At 40.1% G+C, this 18,735-nt stretch overlaps 1 protein-coding gene across 1 annotated transcript in view; it reads left to right on the top strand.

Moving 5' to 3' along the window:
• Positions 1 to 11,318, top strand: part of LRP5 (LDL receptor related protein 5) — a 133,436-nt gene extending 122,118 nt beyond the window's left edge. The window contains exons 18-23 of the mRNA XM_040066760.2: positions 2,232 to 2,468; positions 3,023 to 3,133; positions 5,753 to 5,989; positions 7,251 to 7,390; positions 10,256 to 10,353; positions 10,859 to 11,318. Of these exons, the coding sequence (XP_039922694.1) occupies positions 2,232 to 2,468; positions 3,023 to 3,133; positions 5,753 to 5,989; positions 7,251 to 7,390; positions 10,256 to 10,353; positions 10,859 to 11,120 (1,085 nt within the window). The 3' untranslated portion in view covers positions 11,121 to 11,318. The remainder of the gene's footprint in view (positions 1 to 2,231; positions 2,469 to 3,022; positions 3,134 to 5,752; positions 5,990 to 7,250; positions 7,391 to 10,255; positions 10,354 to 10,858) is intronic.
• Positions 11,319 to 18,735: the final 7,417 nt, after the last annotated feature.

Below are 18,735 nucleotides of genomic sequence, written 5' to 3'. Positions count from 1 at the left end.
ACAACACGTTATGTGGTTTTAGAGTAGTGGTGGCTACATGGGGAGGGCAGGGTGGATCAATCTAATTATACTTCTTGCTGTAGTGCTGTTGCACAGCATGGACAGCAAGAGAGTCTCAGAGTCTCACATTCCACTCCTTTGGATCTTCAGCTATAAATCTAAAAATTCAGGAGCCTCCATTTCAGTGTCTTTTAAATTCTAATCCTTCACTAAGCCTGCAACAACTTTTTAACCCATCTTGTTTGTCCCAGTAACAGGCACTAATCAGTGTTCCAAAGAAGCTTAGTTGGCTGGAGAACATTTGTCCATGTTCTGGACATCCTTACAAATGCTTTTGTCAAGTTTTTTGCACAAGTTTGTGCTTGCCAAGTGCAACCATAGTGCAACATTAAATGTGCCTTTAAATGCAGAAGTAGTGATCTGTCCGTTGAATTACAAGCACACTTGTATCAAAACTTAATTCAAGAATTACCTTAATGTGTGTGTCTGACATCTTTATCTTACTTACAGCTGTCAGGTCACTGGCTACATTTGTAATTCTCATACTGGTCCTCCAAATAATCATAAATGAGGAACTTTAAAAAATAATAATTTTTTCAAAACCCAAGCACATTTTGATTTCTATTTGCATTTTATTTTTCAAGCTCTTGTTTATACTTTTGTTTCGTTCTTGGGTGTTTTCTCCCTAATGAAGAAAGGACGGCAGCACTTTGAAAACTGTTCACATGTAATTCTAGAATTTTTAACGCCACCCTCAGGAGAAAAAATACTCATACAGCTGACAAACTTTCCTTATGCCGGGTTCTTTGTGAAGTCTGTTCCTGAGCCTGAATCTTAAGAAAAGCCCAGTGGGCTTCCAGAGGAGTGTTACCATCCAGTGCCAGAGCACGCCTCTAGCTTGATCATTCTGTTGTTACAGGCAGGGTATGATGTGGTTCTCCCTAAATCCGAGTGGGGAAGCATCTACTCAGCATTACCGGGCAACAGCAGCTGCAGGGAGGAGTGGCTGCTTCTGCTAAATGATTTAATTGTGGCGCAGGGTTTTTACCCAGCAGCTTTTCAAATCAGTGGAAATGTGTGTGATTGCTGCAGGAGTGTTTTGAGGTGGCCCCCACATTTTGACTGTAACTAATTATTACTGATAACAACGGAGTGGACTTGCCCATTGCCTGTTTCTTTCATTGATAACAGTGGTGGAAAATTGTCTGCTAACTTGCTGTATGTAAGAGGTTGGAGCATTTTTTGCAGTCAGTTCTTGATCTGGACTGTGTTTGTCTGCTGACATTCTGAAGAAAGCAACTATGGATAAGAGCATAATTGTTGCATCTCTGTATGGTGTTGTAGCTGCTGCCTAATGCTATCAGTGCCTCACTGCCACTTGAACAGCAGTATGGATGTAAAAAGGAGGGATACCAGAATCTTGGGGTCCATGAGGAGTCAAACTTGAAGGAAGTCCCAGCTTTTTTAGCTCCAACAAACATAAAAATGACTGTGCTTAAGTTAAAGTGGTTGGTCTCTGTAGTGAGAGAATGTAAGATTAGGGCAGGTCTGCAGTGCACCTTAGACTGTTTTCTGAGCCTTCACTGACCTGCAGCCCAGAGACTTCCCAGCAAGAGAACTTAGCTTAATGTTTACCAGTTCTATACAGATTTTTTTTTCTGCATTTGTATTTTTCTATTCATAACTGACTCAGAAATCTTTTTCTGTAAAAACCACTAGAAAAATAATGGAACAGAAACTGAAGAAGTTGTATATTATATGTTTTAGATGTATTCATTGCCAATTAATGCAACCATTCAAGGTTTTTAATGAAGAATTGGTCCAGGCTAATCTAATTGCAGGGATTAGAATTGTTTAGAATCTGGTTTGCAATCAGAAATTGAGTATTCTTTTGAATTTATGTATATGACAGTGTCTTCCAAAAGGTGGCTGCTAGAGACAAAGCAAGTATTTGTAGAGTAAGTATTTGTAGCTCCTGTCCTTAGTTTAGTGCTTGACTGCTAAAGCAAAGTTCTTCTATCAGCATGCATCCAATTTTTGTTATGAAATTGGTAAAATATCATTCCCTATGCAAAATCATGCTTTCCTCTAAACTGGACTCTTAATGTAGTCACAGAAGAACTCCAGGGGAGGAATAAGTGTGCTTTTCTTGACAAACTCTGTCATACTTCTACTCTGTTGAAAGGGATAAGATTGAGTATACAAATCTGACCTGTTTTGTCTTTCTCCAGAACCTCCAACTTGTTCCCCAGACCAGTTTACGTGTGCAACTGGAGAGATCGACTGTATCCCAATGGCGTGGCGGTGTGATGGGTTTCCTGAGTGTGATGACCAGAGTGATGAAGACAGCTGCCCCATATGCTCTGCATCCCAGTTCCAGTGTGAGAAGGGACAGTGCATTGATGCACACTTGCGGTGTAACGGAGAAATTGACTGTCAAGATAAATCTGATGAAGCAGATTGTGATAGTAAGATCGATTTTCCTGAACTCATGGTTCTAACACAAGCATCCCTTTGGGATTCTAACTGTTCTTGAAATGTATAGATACAAGTCCTTTTTGTTGAGACAGAAGTTCCTGAGTATAGATAAGAAATTTAGCAGTTACTTAGTAAGGATGTATTACGCATAATATATTGAATATGTCGACGTAAAATAGGTATGGAGTACATAAGGTTTCATAATATGTCACATTACTACATTTTGTTAACATGTCAGGTGATCAACCACACCTTGTTAGGCATTGTAAGAGGTTCATGCCGATTTGATCTTAGTTTTGCCCCAGCAGGACTGATTTGATGAAGCATTGGGAGTTATTGGGACCAGAATTTTATTTTCACTCCACTGAGTAAGATGTATAACAACAAGGAGGAGGAACCAGAGATACACAGGCTTGCAATTTACCCACAGCAGTGTTCCGGTGTCTGCCTGATCATAATACGGAATTCACTTCTTTCAGTTTTCTCAAGAGGCTCAAATGCTCCTGTGCTGTCAGTACTTGATTTTTCCTTTCTTTCTGTGCAGCAATTTGTCTGCCCAACCAGTTCCGATGTGCGAGCGGCCAGTGCATCCTCCTGAAGCAGCAGTGTGACTCCTTTCCCGATTGCATCGACGGTTCTGACGAGCTCATGTGTGGTGAGAGGTCTTTTCTTGATGTTCAGGTGCTGTGTTTGGGCATGTTCTACACCCCTGTGCAGAGCCCTGGTCTTTGCAGAGCAATATTCTTTCAGGGAAGAAAACTTCAGGAGGGCCTTCAAAACTCTCCCTAGGGAAACCTGATTTGACTGTGCTCAGTGCCTTGGAACTTGCAGAGCTGCTGCTAAGCCTGGAGTGGCTTTTAAAAATGTGCAGCCCTATTCCACTGCAATAACAGGGCCAGACTGGAGGCTAATTATGTGGAAGAGCTAACATGCAATGAGCAAGTGTCTACAAGAGACCACAAACCAGTCTCTTACAGTGCAGGCGTGAAGAGAATATATGGAGAGGTGTTGATTTTTCTGGGAAAAATGTGACTTTGAATTCTCATGGTAGTAGTTATACACAAGTTACAGCCATGCTGATGGCAGCTGTTGTGTTAGTCCTTAGAGAGTCTGTTACTTTGCAGTACAAAGTGGACACTAAAATTCACTTACTTTTGCTCTCCTTGCAATTTCTGTTGTTTTACACCATTGGAGTGACTAGAGCGTGAAGTATTCAGGCAATGGGGCAGATGGAGGCAGCCTTTAGGATCACACAAGTGGTTTAACATAATAGTTGGAACAAAGCATTTTAGAATAAAAGCAAATAGATGTGCTGGTCTGTCTGTAGTTCATTTGGAACAAATAGCTTGCACTGGGTTTGTGTGGAGAAATGCTGCACTTACATTGCCTATAGAACCAACCTTAGCGGATTGAGAAGTTTTTGATATCCTAGATCTTATCACGTTTTGAAGCACCAGTTGTCAGAAGCTGTGCCACTGCTGGGATGAGAGGAGGGTTCACCAGGTTTGGTCCAAGGTAGCCTTGTTTCTTCCTTCCGTCTTTGTGGTTGATACTGCAAGTAAAAGCATTCATGAGTAAGGATGGTGAAAGGAGGAGCCCTCGTTGTGAATAGCACAAAAGGCTAAAAGAATGGAGACAGAAACTGTTGGAAATTTCAGACTGAGCATGCTTCTCCCACATCTTCCATTTATCTCTTTAGCTTTCATCCAGTTCCTCCAGTTTCCTGGATAATATAAGGCATTCTTTGTGCATTTGGCAAACTTTCATGCTGCCAAGTTAATGCAGCTGTTTCCTGTTTGCACTTTAGGTCCAGTCCTGCAATTAGGTATTAACTGGTTTAAATGTTAACGTAGACATAGAATTGTCTCCTCTGGACCTCTTTGTGGAAGAGTTGAGCATTCTCTGGTTTCCCACTTGACTGAGGAAAAGAACTCAAATGGGGGAAAAAAATGGTTGCTACCTTCTAGAGAAAGATCTTGCATTCAAAAGAAGCTAGATTTAACCAAAATGAGAATTGTGTGTTTTAAAATAGCTAATTTGGGAACATGTTTAAATTTTGACTTTGCTTTTTTTCTGGTATTATGGCTGAACTAATCTATTTGAAAATTAGGACCTTAGCTGACTAAAAGTTGTCTTGCAGTAATAAGTGTGAAAAAACCATAAAGACTTTAAGACAGAAATAAGTTCTTGATGCTGAGCTGTTAATAGTTTATTGCTAGATCTTTGTATTTCCTTTATCTTCCTTCTCAAATTTCAGCTGTTTTTCATTCTCTTCCGCTGAAGTGAAAACCAGAACCACTGGAGAAAAATTTTACGAAGTGAAAGCCTGAATCTTACATGAACCCTTTCACTTCTTACAACGTCATCGAGGGGGAAGGGATCTATAATTAGAACTAAGCATGTGAAATTTGGACAAGTTTATTTTGATTTTTTTTCCACTTTTTGAATGTATCTATTAATGTATGTTAAAGAATAAAATTACAAACATGTGAATCACATGGAAAAATTTTCTTTCCCTGAAGAACATTGCATATGTGAAAAACAGAGAGGTGTCAGCCTTATCTGGCAAGAATTTTGAATGTGTTACCCATAATCAGGGGGAGATGTGAGGTGTAGCTCATGTCAAATACTGCAGCACTTTTTATTATTTAACATTCAGCTACATAGGGGGAAAAAATAATAAGTAGAAAGTATTTGAGATATTTTGGATTATGTTTTCCTTCCAGTTTGTAAGGTGGGGTTTCTTTGAAAGCAAGTCATATTTTAGGAAGGAAAAGTATTATTTAAAGACCTGTATTAGCTAGGAAGACATCCACTTATTAATATATATGGTAGCTTCCCTACTGGCAAATTTTCTTGATTCTTCATGTTATTGCTAGCCCAAATGGCTTTTGAGAGAGCAATCCTATCTGATTAAGAACTTAATAAGTATCCTCTATCTTTGACCCAGTGACTTTGGAGGGCAGAAAAGAAAAGGAAACTTTCTAGAATGTTGTTCTGTCAAGATAAGTAATCCCATTACAAGATAAATTGCTAGAAAAAAAGAAAGAGTACTTTGACCATACTGCTTTATGGAGGGAAAGAGGAGGCATGAAGTCTTGTGTGTTGAATCAGAATATCTGGAGTTACCGACTCCTGAGTGTGATGCAGATGCTTTTAAAGGCACTGAGTGAATGGCTGTGTGCCGACTGATTTGCTAAATGACCTCCAGGACAGCGGCATGTACACTGCTCCATGTGCGCTGACCATCTCCAATCTTCTCCTCTCTTTCCAGAAAAATCGAAGCCAGCCTCAGATGAGTCCCAGCCACACAGCAGTGCCATTGGTCCTGTCATTGGGATAATACTGTCCCTTTTTGTCATGGGAGGAATGTACTTCGTGTGCCAGCGGGTGGTGTGCCAGCGCTACGCCGGGCCCAACAGCCCTTTTCCACATGAGTATGTCAGTGGTACCCCCCACGTCCCTCTCAATTTTATCGCTCCGGGAAGTTCTCAACATGGCACTTTCACTGGTAAGGGTGCTACGGACCTTGCATCTAATCAGTTCTCTTACATGGTCTGGATTTCGAGTTTTACACGTTATTAAGGCTGCTGGATGTGGAGTTTTCAAAGAGCAGAAATTAGACGTTGGTCTGCTCAATGGTTTGGGGATGAATCTGTCATTTGAATCAAATACGTAAATCTATTAGCTTTTCTTGAACTTTAATGGCTATGGTCAGCTATTCCTGCTTAAATTATGTTACTATGGTTATCGAGAGGTTTTTGTGAAAATAAAATTAGAGGATGAAGTAGTTGCAGGTGAAATCTTCGCAGGGGTGTTTTAAATTGGACTTCACACCAAAGCTTTTTTAATTAAAGCAAGTATCAGTGGTTTTCATCTGTACTTCTGTAAATGCTAAACCAAGCTGTCATTCTGATTCTCATCCATATTTGTTAGCTTTTTGTAATCCATATTGTAGTGACAAATTACAGCAGCTGAAAATCTTACTATTTATGTTAATTCTAAAGAAAAGACAAGTTTCTAATATCATGGTATTTCTGAGAAGAGTATTTAGTCATGAATGATGATTACAAATATTTACTCTGCTTGTAATAAATATTTCCTTAATTTGAAAAAAAAAATTCTGAAAACTTTCCAGACTTAACTGTTGCATTAGCACTGAATGGTCTGACAGGAAGAAGCTGAAAATTAATTATCTGAGTTAAGAGTATATTGTAGTAAAACAGATTAGAGAATGATGTCTTCCATTTTTCTCTAACCCAGGTTTTCTTCCTTTTGTCTCTGCTGATTTTCAGTTTTATCTGTGATTATTTTCAATAAAAATAGTTTGGTTTTGCAGTTACTCATGTACATGCAGTTGAATTTCTTGCAGTGGAAATTGAAACTTTGGAGGTCTCAAGCTTGATTTTTGGGTATAGTTTTTTGGGGGTTTTTTTGCAAATGCCTCGGTTTGTTTAATTGGAAAATTTCTTAGTTAATTTGATGAACAGTTTGGATCAGCTGTTCTGAAGATCCCTTTCTCAGCAGTGTTATAGTAGGTTGTGAGGTGTTCAGTGCTGCAGTGAGACAAGAGGTGGTCTGAGGGTAAAATGTTTTCTTTACAAAATGTGTCGTTCCTTGTAATCCTGAAGTTCTTACATAAAGCACTCTTCCCAAAGTGTGACAACCATTATCGTTGCATGGGTTTGCAGAGCTAGGGATTTGGTTTGTTTGGCATTGATAGATAACACTGTGGTTTATCTAACCTTGCTTTCCTCTCTGTTCAAATGCAGGCATCTCCTGTGGAAAGTCCATGATTAGCTCCATGAGTCTCATGGGAGGAAGCAGTGGTGCCCCATTGTATGACAGAAACCATGTTACCGGAGCATCTTCAAGTAGCTCATCCAGCACTAAAGCCACTTTCTACCCACAGGTATGTCTTGGAAATATACCAAGTTATTGGTGAGTTAGGTATCTCCTGCTTCTGAAGAAAAGAAAGGTGAAACTCTGTGCTTGCTTGTGAACAACTCTTGGGTGTTACTGTTTATGATATGCAGGCTCATTTTCACACTCGTTGAACTTCACAAAAGGGCTTTGTTGCAGTCCTTTAGGATTATACAGTGCCCTCAGGACTATACAGTAGTGTCCAAATTGTTTAGTTATCACTGATACTCAGCTGGTTTGTTCCTGGATATTTTTGTTCTGCCCTTGGAGATGCCACCTCCTTTGTTCTTTGTTGACTCTGATGGCCATGGCCCAATAACATTTTGCACTGCCTAATCTTGCAGGCACACATGGAGTAATAAGGCAAGCAAAATGAAACAGGACTGGAATGCAAACGTGTATGAAATAAGCTTGACTTGCTGTTTAGCTAAAGTGTCGATTGTTGATTCAGAAAACCAAATGCATGTACTGTGAGAAAAAATTGGTACAGCAGGGTGAGGAAGAGGTTACTTTGTTTGCATTTTTTCAGCTATGATTTAGTTCCATTTCTGACTTTTTATTGTTGGAAGTGACAGAATTCTTGTCCCCATATCACAGTTCCACAAATTCCAAGATGTATATTCTGAATGGAAAGAGTCCTCTCTGAATCTGTAGGAGAGACGTACAAAGGTTCCTGTTTGTCAGCATATTTTGTCGTGACATTTTTTTTTTTCCATTGTGCTTCTGATCAATACCTCCATTGGCTTTTGGGTACCCACAACAAGCTGCCAGAGTTGATCTGCCAGCTGTGGAGGGGATTTTTGTGTAGTACTGAATCAGGAGCCCACATGCTGTGTGGGTATACATGCATTTGTGTTTTCACTTAAGCTGTTAGGCTCTGTGTGGGCATTTTGATGGACAGCATTTTGGCCAGTTACAAAGGTCCTTTCCCTTTAAGAAGGGCAAAAAATGGAAAAGAGAGGCTTGTGAGCTTATCTGTTGGTAAGGTACAATTGGGTGCTTACTTCTTGCATTGCCTTCTCTGTGAAGCCATTAAGAAGCAGATGTTTGGAACTCAGCAGCCCTCCTAATTTAGCTTGTCTCATGCATCACCAGTGTCTCTGTAATGTGCTGAACAATGTCATGCTAGACCTGACTGATGTGTCAGTACTACACTAAAAAGGATGAACAGAAAAAACATGTACTTAAATAAAGCTTGAAAGAGAAAAGAAGCCCAGGAGCTGATTTGCCTTTGTGATTCTATGGGGTCTGTGGTTGCCAAAAGATCAACTCTTCCGTTTGACTTTTGGCCTAAATTAATCTGACTGTTGCTGGGAATTCTTTTTCCACACTTTGCTATGTCAGCCAGGGCCTGCAGGGATGATAGAGCATTTCCTTCATGAAAGGCATGCTGGGTTCTTAGGAGGAAGCTATTGCAAGGGTGTTGTTACATTAAGGTACTGCTTGATCCAAATGTTTTGGTGAGTTCTGCCTGGTAGCTAATTACCCAGCTCTATGTTAATAATCAAAAGGACGGATCTGAGCATCTTAGGCTTCTTGGCTTTTTTGGTTTGTTTAACACATCTTAGTGGTACTGAGAGGTGCTCCAGTGACTAGAGACTGGGAAAGAGTCGGTGTCGATGAAGTTATGCCAGTTTATATGCCTGAGAACCTGGATACAGGCATCCTGGCTGGCACTGTTTGCTGTACTTAGTCTCAGCATGAAGTGGTATTGATGCAGCTCAGGGTGTCAGTAGGAGTGAATCCACAAGTAGCATGCAGTGGATTTCTGAAAGATGCTCTTGGGGCAGTTACTCATCACTCCCTACAGCTGGTGAAGGGGGCTGTTCAAGCTTGTCTCCCTTCACATGAATCTGGATGCAGGGCTTGTTGGTATTAGTAACAGTGAGCTCAACTCAAAGGCCAGGAATCACTTTGCTGGATGCTGCACAGTGAAGACCCAAACAATGATCCCCACTCCAGTGATTTTAGAGTGTTTTTGTGGGAGAAGAGCAGAGACAGAGGAAGGATGGTCAGTGGGGCAGGCCATGAGTTGGCCCAGGGCAGGCAGTGTACAAGATGCACGCATCAGTAGCAATGGTGTAATTTTACACACTGGAAGAGATAAAATACTCTTCTTGGGTTTAAGCCAGTGTCCTGATGGCTGTGTCAGAGGTTCAGCTTCCTGCTGTTGGAAGAATCCTAAATAATTTTGAAACCTGCTAAACTTTTTCCTTGTGTGAAGGCTACCAGTAGCCGTGTGTAAGCACTCACAGCTGAGGCATATGTGTGTATGCTGCCTATATGCACACACAGACAGGCTATAAATATTTTTTAGCTCATAGGCTTTCTGCATTGTGAATTCTGCCAAAATTATATGTTTACAGAACAAGAGTAAAAATGAAGCATTCAGGGAAGGATGGGGTTTTATTAGTTATAGTCAAGGAACTTGGCTTCCTGACCCTACTATTGACTAAGGACATGTTTAGGGTCTGGGAGTGGAACATACTTTATTTACCATTAGCATCTGCTGAGGATGCTATCAGTCTTTATATCCAGGGAAGTGCACTCAGATTCAGCCAAACTGGGTTCGTTTCCAGCTTTATTCCAGCTTTCCAGCATAATAACAGATGTGGCAAGGAAGAAAATTCCCTGTACTGAGAACTTTGAATGCCTGCACAGTACCTAAATCCAAAATAAAGTCTTGTAATGAACATCTGTGATCTTTAAAAATGCATTAACACATCCAAGCAGCTAGGAGAGGAAACTAGAATAAGGATGAATGACAGGGTGAAGGCATAAATAGTGTTTTCAAATGATGTAAAATTGTATCATTAACCCAAAATTTCACACTTCTTTTTCCGGTTGTTTCTAGATTTTGAACCCGCCTCCTTCCCCAGCTACCGATCGCTCCCTATACAATGCAGAGATGTTTTATTCCTCAAACATTCCTTCAAACACAAGATCTTACAGGTACAGTTCAGATAAAAAGGTTTTGCTAAATCTTCTATTTATCTGCCTTTAGTTTTGGATCTTGTTCAGACTTCTTTTAAAAATCTTTTCCTCTCTTAACAAATGACCATTCAAATTATGTACGTTACATTGCTGTGTAACAGTCCCTGAGCATCCTGTATAGAGGTTGGTGTTTTCTGCTCATTCCCTTAAGCTTATCTTAAAACAATTTCATGAGTCAACCTATTTGTAAGTGACTGGGCTAAATGGTCACGGTGGTCCCCTCTGGTAGGTTAGGGGCTGGCAGAACGTGCTGCTGCCAGAGGTAGTTGTGCCATTCAAAATTGACACAGTTCAGGTAGCTTTTGTTGGATTTCTCTGTGAGTCTGAATTAAGGCTCATGTGGTATTAATGAGCAGGGATCTTTACTAAACACACTGAGCTGTTCAATCTCTTTCTTTTTTCATTCTTTTCCCCCCAGATTACAGCTAACACTTGCACTTTTTTCTTTTTTGTTTTTGTGCAGGCCGTACCTTATACGAGGGATAGCTCCACCCACAACCCCCTGCAGCACAGATGTCTGTGACAGTGACTATACTACGAGTCGATGGAAGGCCAACAAATACTATATAGATTTAAATTCAGACTCAGACCCCTATCCCCCTCCACCCACACCTCGCAGTCAGTACATGTCGGCAGAAGAAAGTTGCCCTCCATCTCCTGCCACGGAACGAAGCTATTTTCACCTCTACCCCCCTCCACCCTCTCCTTGTACAGACTCTTCATGACCTCAACAGAAGGAACTTTTCCTGTAAATATTTTAAAATATGAACAGATTTAAAATATATATTTTATGATTTAAAAATAAATCGGGGGGGAGGGGAATTAAACAAAACTAAATGTGAATAAAAATGGGTGGGAGGGGTTGGGGCTGTGAAAAATTGTACAGAGGAAGAATATTTATAAAATTGATTTTTTTAACTTAATTTCCATTCTTTTGTGCCATATTTGCCTTTTTGAAGTCATGTATCTGACTCAGTCTCCAAAGGATTTGGGGAGGGAATGTTGAAACTTTCTGCATTTTTAAGTCACCTTTTTACATGCAAAAAGTGTATGTAGCTCTTTTTGTTAATGTGAGACAAGAAAACTAAGTGGCTTGTGGGAAGGGGAGTCATCTAAAGAAAGATGTAGGCTTATCCCTAGAGAAGAAAAACCCATCTAAGTACAACTGTCAGTATCATCCCTTCACCACCACTGGAAGAAAACCCGCGGGATCACAACCCTTAGATGCAAGTGAGCTGAATGCTTCCCAGCAGAACTTGAGTGCCGAGACCTGAATTTCAAACCTCCCTCTCCATCTGCTTAGCATTGAACTGAAAGAACACTTCTCTTGGCCAAACCTTCCAGCTTAACTAAACCCACAGGCATCATGTCCTACCTCATGTCAGTGGCACTCTGCACGTGGCCAATTCTGTAATTGATTCAGGCTAAATAAGATCAGTCCTAAAAAACCCGATTTAGTCCCAACCAGTTCTCCACCGGACCGGGTGAATGGTCGCAGGAGCAATTGTACTGAGCTGTGGGTGAGAGCAAGAGTCAAGTGTAAAGTGGTATTTAAGCTAAGAGAAATGCCCAACAAACTGCAGATTTGGTCAGACTCACCGTTTTCACAGTGATGCAACCAAGCTCCTTCACCCTTCCTTGTGAAGCTTTGGTGACTGTCTGGGAAGAAGCTGTAACAGTCAGCAGCTTCTTAAAACACAGTGCTAGTTTTCTTTTTCTCAAAAGTCCTGTAATCACTGTGCCAGGTTTCTGAGGTGTTCAACCGTGTTGACTTGATCAAAGAATTGCTTCATCTCTTAATATTCATTTTCTAAAGTGGAACAAAGTGGCCACTTGTATTCAGATGAGGAAAGTTGTTTGGGTTTTAACTGGTGTTTGCAGAAAAATCTTATCTGCGTAGTTCAAATCAAAAATCAGTTTAGTCATATATCATAAAAATTTGCCACATGATGCAGATTTAGAAATAGGTAGAAAAAAGAACAGAGGAGTGAGAAAAGAGAAATACTTTTTTTCTATTCATGTTGATCTAAAAATTATTAACTCGTACAAACTGCTGTAACCTGAGGACATCAAGATCAGCAAATTGCTTGCTCCCATTCCTACAAAAAAAGAATTAGGGAATGGGGGAGCTAGAATCAGTCCCTTTCAAATTCAGAAGACAGTTTTTTGCTTTAATTGCTCTTTCTTTATAGCAAAAGGATTGGGCACTTCATAAATTCAGCACTGGTGATGATAATGTGAGTGCCTGCTTGGGGCATCTGAGGGAAGTTCTGAATATGCAAACTTGCACCTGTTTCCACAGCTGCTCAATAACAGATGTGTTGGGCCTTCAGCAGCTTTAATATTGATGGCAGCAGTGAAAATTTCTTCTTGTTTGAACTAAAATTGTACTTGGCTTTGGGTCTTTTCAGCAAGTTATTTGAAAGCACATCAGAGGAACCCTACAGCTCCAGGAGAGAGGTCTTTGTTGTGGTGGTGGAAGGGCTGGGACCACAGTGTTCTGATCCACTTTGTATTTTCAGATTTATTAGTGCAGATCTGTTCTTCCAGTCTGCATAGTTCAGGGATAGGGTTTGTGCTGTATCCCTAGTGTGTTACTAAAAAACTCCTAAAGTAGCTTTTACTACCTTCATGTCTAAATTTTAACTTGAGAGATGATTTTTCATAGAGAAAAGTACAGAAATGGAGTTTAAAAATGGGTTCTTTCCTCATTCCCTATCAACATTAGCAGTTTTTTACTATGCTGTGATGGGCAAGGTCATAGTTTGTTACTCTTGGAGTGACTTAGCCAATCCCTGAACTGATGGTTTGGTGAAAGAAAGCAATTCTCATATGATCATGTTTCAATTAACTAAATTAGGAATATATGTCCACAGGGTATTTTATGTGCCACATGAATTGTGTAAAAGAGTATTTGTTCCGCATTGCAGCAGTTGGTAGTCCAATTTCATGTCATATGTAGTTTTCTGCTTGATAACTATTCACTGTTTATAATGAATTCATGAGTTCTTTCACGTCACACTTCTAGCTTAGAGATATACCACATTAATTTTCCTGTATTCCTGTGATGACATTGGATGCAGAATTACTTTTTTTTTTTTTAATTAAACCAGTGATCTTTTTAAAGAGCCATAACCATAAGAATCCTAACCGCTTCATTTGAAGATTTGTGTCCTATTACAAACACTGGAATTGAGTCCAAGAAAATTAGCATTTTTACTGAGAGCTGAACTACCTTAAGAGTCACATTCTTTTGGAGCTTAGGTTTTAAGAAGGAAGGAAGCACTTGCTGAATTAAGTGTACATTTTTATTTCAGTTGAACATTCCTAGCCTCTTGCTGTTGATGTTTGCTGAAGAATTGCCTTCTCTGAGGCACTTGAAGTTTGGTGATGAAAATCAAAGCCTCATACTGCTCCATATTACTGACATTAAAAGCCTTTCCAAAAAACTGTTTTATACCAATTTGGCATCTCAACATTTAAATACTAAATATTATTTTTGATTTCTGTAGACTGTATACTTTTAAAGTATTACTGCACTCCTGGTGTTAGAAAAGACCAGGAAGAAAATCTGAACAACAGGATGAACAACTTCTTTCCAGAATATCCCCACTGTGTCCTTCTAGAGGTTTCCATCCTGTGAACTTTCAGGCTAAAGCACAGAAAGTAGGTGCTATTTTCTTCTAGATAAGGATGACAGAAGGACTTGCAGGGAATTAGTGAGTGCATATGACAAATTCTGGGCAGTTCAGGGATGAATAGGAAATGTGGGGAGGGAAAGTTGCATTTTGGCGAGGCTTAAGCATAGTTTTAATAATGCAGGATTTTTTTTTGTGAGAAAGCTGACTGAAACATTTTAAGAGTTCTACTAACCTGCAGAGGGATACAAGTGATTCAGCTACCTGTGTGAGCTTGTGAGTACTTCAATCAGTGTTTTCAACCACTACTTTCCAGGCCCATTGTGACTGCATATTAGCACTTGAAACAACTCAGGGTGTAACAAGGAAAGATGTCTGGAGAGCAGCCAGTAATGGGCAAATGATACGGTTGATTCTGTGTTAGATTTAAAGGACAGATGGCCCAAGAGAGCAGCTTACCTGTCCTGCAGTGCTGTCATGAAAGCAGCCACTTGGGTCTTCCATCCTGTACAAGTTGTCCCTTCTGCAGGGCAGGTGTGGCAGCAGTGTGAGGCTGTAAGGTAAATGGGCAAGTAATCATCTTTGACAGTCACGGATTCTTTCATTTCAAGGAACAATTTGTGCAAATTATAGCTTGACTTCAGCTAGACTGGTCTATAGCCACTTCACCTTTAAATCTGCAGTAGAGGTAGTGAATTTTTTCTGGATGAGTTGGAGGAGTCTTCATGAGCACTATCCCAGCTGCCTTACTTAGATTTCTTACTCAGATTTCTTCTCTGGACAGATCGCTAGAGAGCTCTTAGGCTAAGATTAAGCTAAATCTGTATATATGACAAATAATAGTTTCTCCAGGATAGTGTTATAGTACAAAATGCTCTGCGTCTAAAAATGAGATTATGCCATTATCAGCATATTCTAAAGTGGACGGCAGAAATGAGTGGGAAACAAAATTCTTTTGGAATAATGGAATTGATTTTCAGTAATAAGCCCTCATTCCTGTGGTTTGCAAAGGTACTGGCACTTCCCTAAAAGTTCTCCTTCTTTTCAAAGAAAATGGTCTGTTCCCCCAGTCCCTGTTTTACAGACCTAGGGTGGGCTTTCTGGAAATCTCCAGTCTTGTTTACCCTAGATCTGTTTTCCACCTCGTATCTAGAATGTCATGTGCATGGTCCAGGACTCCTGATGTTCTCACCATTTTTATGCCAACTGGTGCCTCTTGGATTCTGGGGCTTTTGACATTCTGATGCTCTGTGCACAGCAGTGAGAAAGGATTTGCAAGCAGGAGCACTCGAGTGAGAGCTGGTCACACTGGGCGGATGTCACTCCTCGGTGACCTGCAGGGTCCGATCCCTTTGCTGGAGAGGGCTCTTGTGCTGTCCTTCCTCAGAGCCTCTCCAAGCTTATTGTGCTACTTCACAAGTGTGCTCAGTTAAACATCACAAAAGTTGTGTGTCCTGTTGGCCTCAAGCATTTTTGGAAGCAGATCTCTTCTGTCATTTTGTTGGGGTTTATGTTGAGGCAGTCCAAATGTGTAGCTGTGCTTACAGTTGTACTACAAATGACATCAATTAATGTTGGGAAATGAAAACAGAAGGCAAGCATGTTCCCAATAATTAATAACATGCACGACTGCCTGGCACGGAGCCCTGAATTAGAATATACTTGCTGTTACAGTGCTGAAGGACATTTTATAAAGGTCCATGTGTGGACAGAGCCTTAGACAAGCTAGACAACAGTCAAAGTAACTGTTTACAGCTCAGTCATTTGGTGGTTGTGGGTTGTGACTCAATTATGAATTATAAGTAGAGTCCTCCTTGTAAATTTGCCTTGTCTCTAAGAGATTCGTGGAAGGCTGAATCATAAACTCTGAGAGGTGATTGCTGTTTCTGCTGCTGTTCCCTTGGGTACCGCAACAGTTTCTGTTCATCATTATATACGAAACTCCCTTTCTACAGCAGTTTTAAGTTTAGCTAAACAGCTTGAAGTATTTACTACACGTAAAAAGAAATATTTAATAGGCATAGATATTTTCAATCCTGTTAGGTGTTCTACCTCTCCTTCCTGAGAATGCTTACTCTAGATTTTCTAAAGGGGGATTTTCTTTCATTTGTTTATTTTGAGGTTGGCCAGCTATGCTGTGGGCTTTTTCACATAGAATCATACTCCCTGCAAGGGGAAAAAAAAAAAATATATATAAATCAATGTTAAGCCTGCTGATAGGAATGATGGAAACCAGTCTGATACGTCTTCTGCCTTCCACAATAAAATCCTTCAAAATGCCATGTCCTGACATGCTGACGGTGCTCCCAACCTCCTGTGACAAGCTGCCACATCCTGGCTGTTCCCAGCATGAACCACGGCCCTTGTTGCAGCCCACTTCTGGAGTCAGGGCTAGGTCCTCACCAGCCAACACAGAATCCTGGTGGATAGAAGATCCCAATGATAATTCCTAAACAGGTCGGTTTATATTGACAAAATGCATGCAGAGAATGTGCTTCGAAGGGCTTGTCAGAGGAGAAAAGCAAGTTTGACAGCTCCAGTGACAGACTAATTTGGCGCCACTGACACCTCTGAAAAGCAAGAGCTCCCACTGATGCACCTTCCTGTAAATAAGAATGAGGCCGCTCTGGTGACAGCATTCCTGGGGTGGCTGCGTTTGACGAAGGGAGCGATATTCCCATTTGATTTGTACAGAGGCCCTGCAGCCTGTAAATAGCTGAACGTGGAATTCATCAGCCTGTGGAGGTAAAACAAAAAGCGTTGAAAGCGGGAGGACGGCTGTGTGAAATTTGGGGGGTGTCATAAACTCGACTCTAACCCAGACCGCTTTCCTACTCACTTACTTGTATCGCAATTGCTGCTATTGTAAATGTACAGGAATATACAAAGAGTACCAAGAATTTTTATATAACCCACACGTAATCTTTTTATATTTATATTAAATTGTGTATTCTGCAAACAGCCTAATAATTACAGCTTTATATGTGTATCATTTTGTAGCATTTGTTACCTCAAAAGACAACCAAACCCAATACTTCAGTGCCTTGTGTATTTTAAACAGGTTAACATATAAACCGGGGGCGGGGAGTAGATTGTACTCCGCTGGTTTTAACAAAGCTTTGTATTATTGTTAGGGTTCTCTTCAGTTGAAATACATACAGCCACAAGTTGTGGAACTAACTGAAAGCTTACAATTTTGGAGGTTTTTTTAGAGCATGCATGTTTTGAATTTGTTATATATTGGAGTTTCTCTCAAATGCATTCTTTCGAGTTCACTTTGGTTTATATATTCATATCTATTTCAACAGACATCCCAATACCTGTCAAAAACACGTAGCATTTTAAAAAATAAAAAATCCAGTAACTGATATTTACATGTTTGGGGATTAAATTAATGCTGTTTTCAGCATGTCACGATTTTCATTAGAGCCATAAAATCTTTATTGTGTTACAGAAAGTATCAATTATTTTTCCAAGCACGGCCTTCTAGCACACAAAATACTGTTGTAAAAAAAATGTTTGAGGCTGTCATCACTTCAGACCATTGTACGTTAACAATTTTCTGGTCATGAAACTGCAATGTTTCTTTATGTTAACAAAACCAAAGGCTTGTTTGAAGTAACTGGTATTTTGTATAAATATTTGTACAGATAACAGACTCTGCTTTTGTACTATAGATTATGTGGATTTTGTTTTATAATAAATGCTTTAAAAAGAAATGCTTAGCAGCCATTTTATGAGCAAAGCTGTTTCATCACCTACAGTAGAGACAACCAGCCAGTATCACAACTGTTTTAGATACTATTTAAGATAAGGATAGTGCTGTCTCCATGGTTTTAATTTTAAAATGTACAACAGTGAGAGCTGGAAAGGAAATCACCTTTAGAATTAGAGCTGTTAGCTACAGAACTTATCAAAAGTCTGACAGCATCGTGACCTTACAAAAATTGTTACACTCCACAGGAACAATCTCAGTTGTTCCGACTAGGCCAGATCTGCTCTGTATTACTTTTTTAATTGTATGATATCTTTTAAACAGATGCTATAGGATATCAAAATAAACTTTCAATAATGGCTTCTTTTTTTTATGTTGAATACACTTGAGAACTAGTTCCATTGAGTCTAGTTTTGTCTTGATTTGTACAGTCAGTATTGTTGGTCTCAGATTTGTGATTTAACCTAGAAGTCAAAATGATTTTTAGTGGAGATATCCTTTCTCCTGGGTGCTGGTTAGATGGGACTCAGACTGAAGTGTTCCTGAGCAGTCATCAGCAGTCGTGGTGAAGTCCAGTTCTGTTCTGATTTTTCCAGGTGAGAGAAAAAATGGAGCATAGACATTCAGAGACCTGCTTTTTTCCTACAAAGTTCCTCCAGGTTTTGCATTAAACTGAATCAGAAAACGTCAAAAGAATTTTTCCTCTTAACCACATTATCCTTGCTAATAATGCTTAACATAAATGGAACCTGGAGCAGTCATATGGTGACTGCCTAGACCTAGTGATTTATACCATTGCTGATAGGATGGATTTGTAGCTAGAAGGAAAATGACAAATCTGAACTTCGGTGCTCTGCTCAGCCTGGAACAGGCCTTCTATCATCCTATTGTGTTAGAATAGTTGGACCATGTTGGAGTCCAGGGCATTCCTTTGGTTGCCCTGGAGGGTCAGAGACCTGGGCAGGGGGGTCTGGGACCCCAGCCCAG

The sequence above is a fragment of the Hirundo rustica genome, chromosome 6, assembly GCF_015227805.2.
Source record: "Hirundo rustica isolate bHirRus1 chromosome 6, bHirRus1.pri.v3, whole genome shotgun sequence".
NCBI classification, from domain to species: Eukaryota; Metazoa; Chordata; class Aves; order Passeriformes; family Hirundinidae; genus Hirundo; species Hirundo rustica.
Note: the sequence above shows the minus strand (reverse complement) of the source record. Positions and strands in the feature narration are given on the sequence as shown.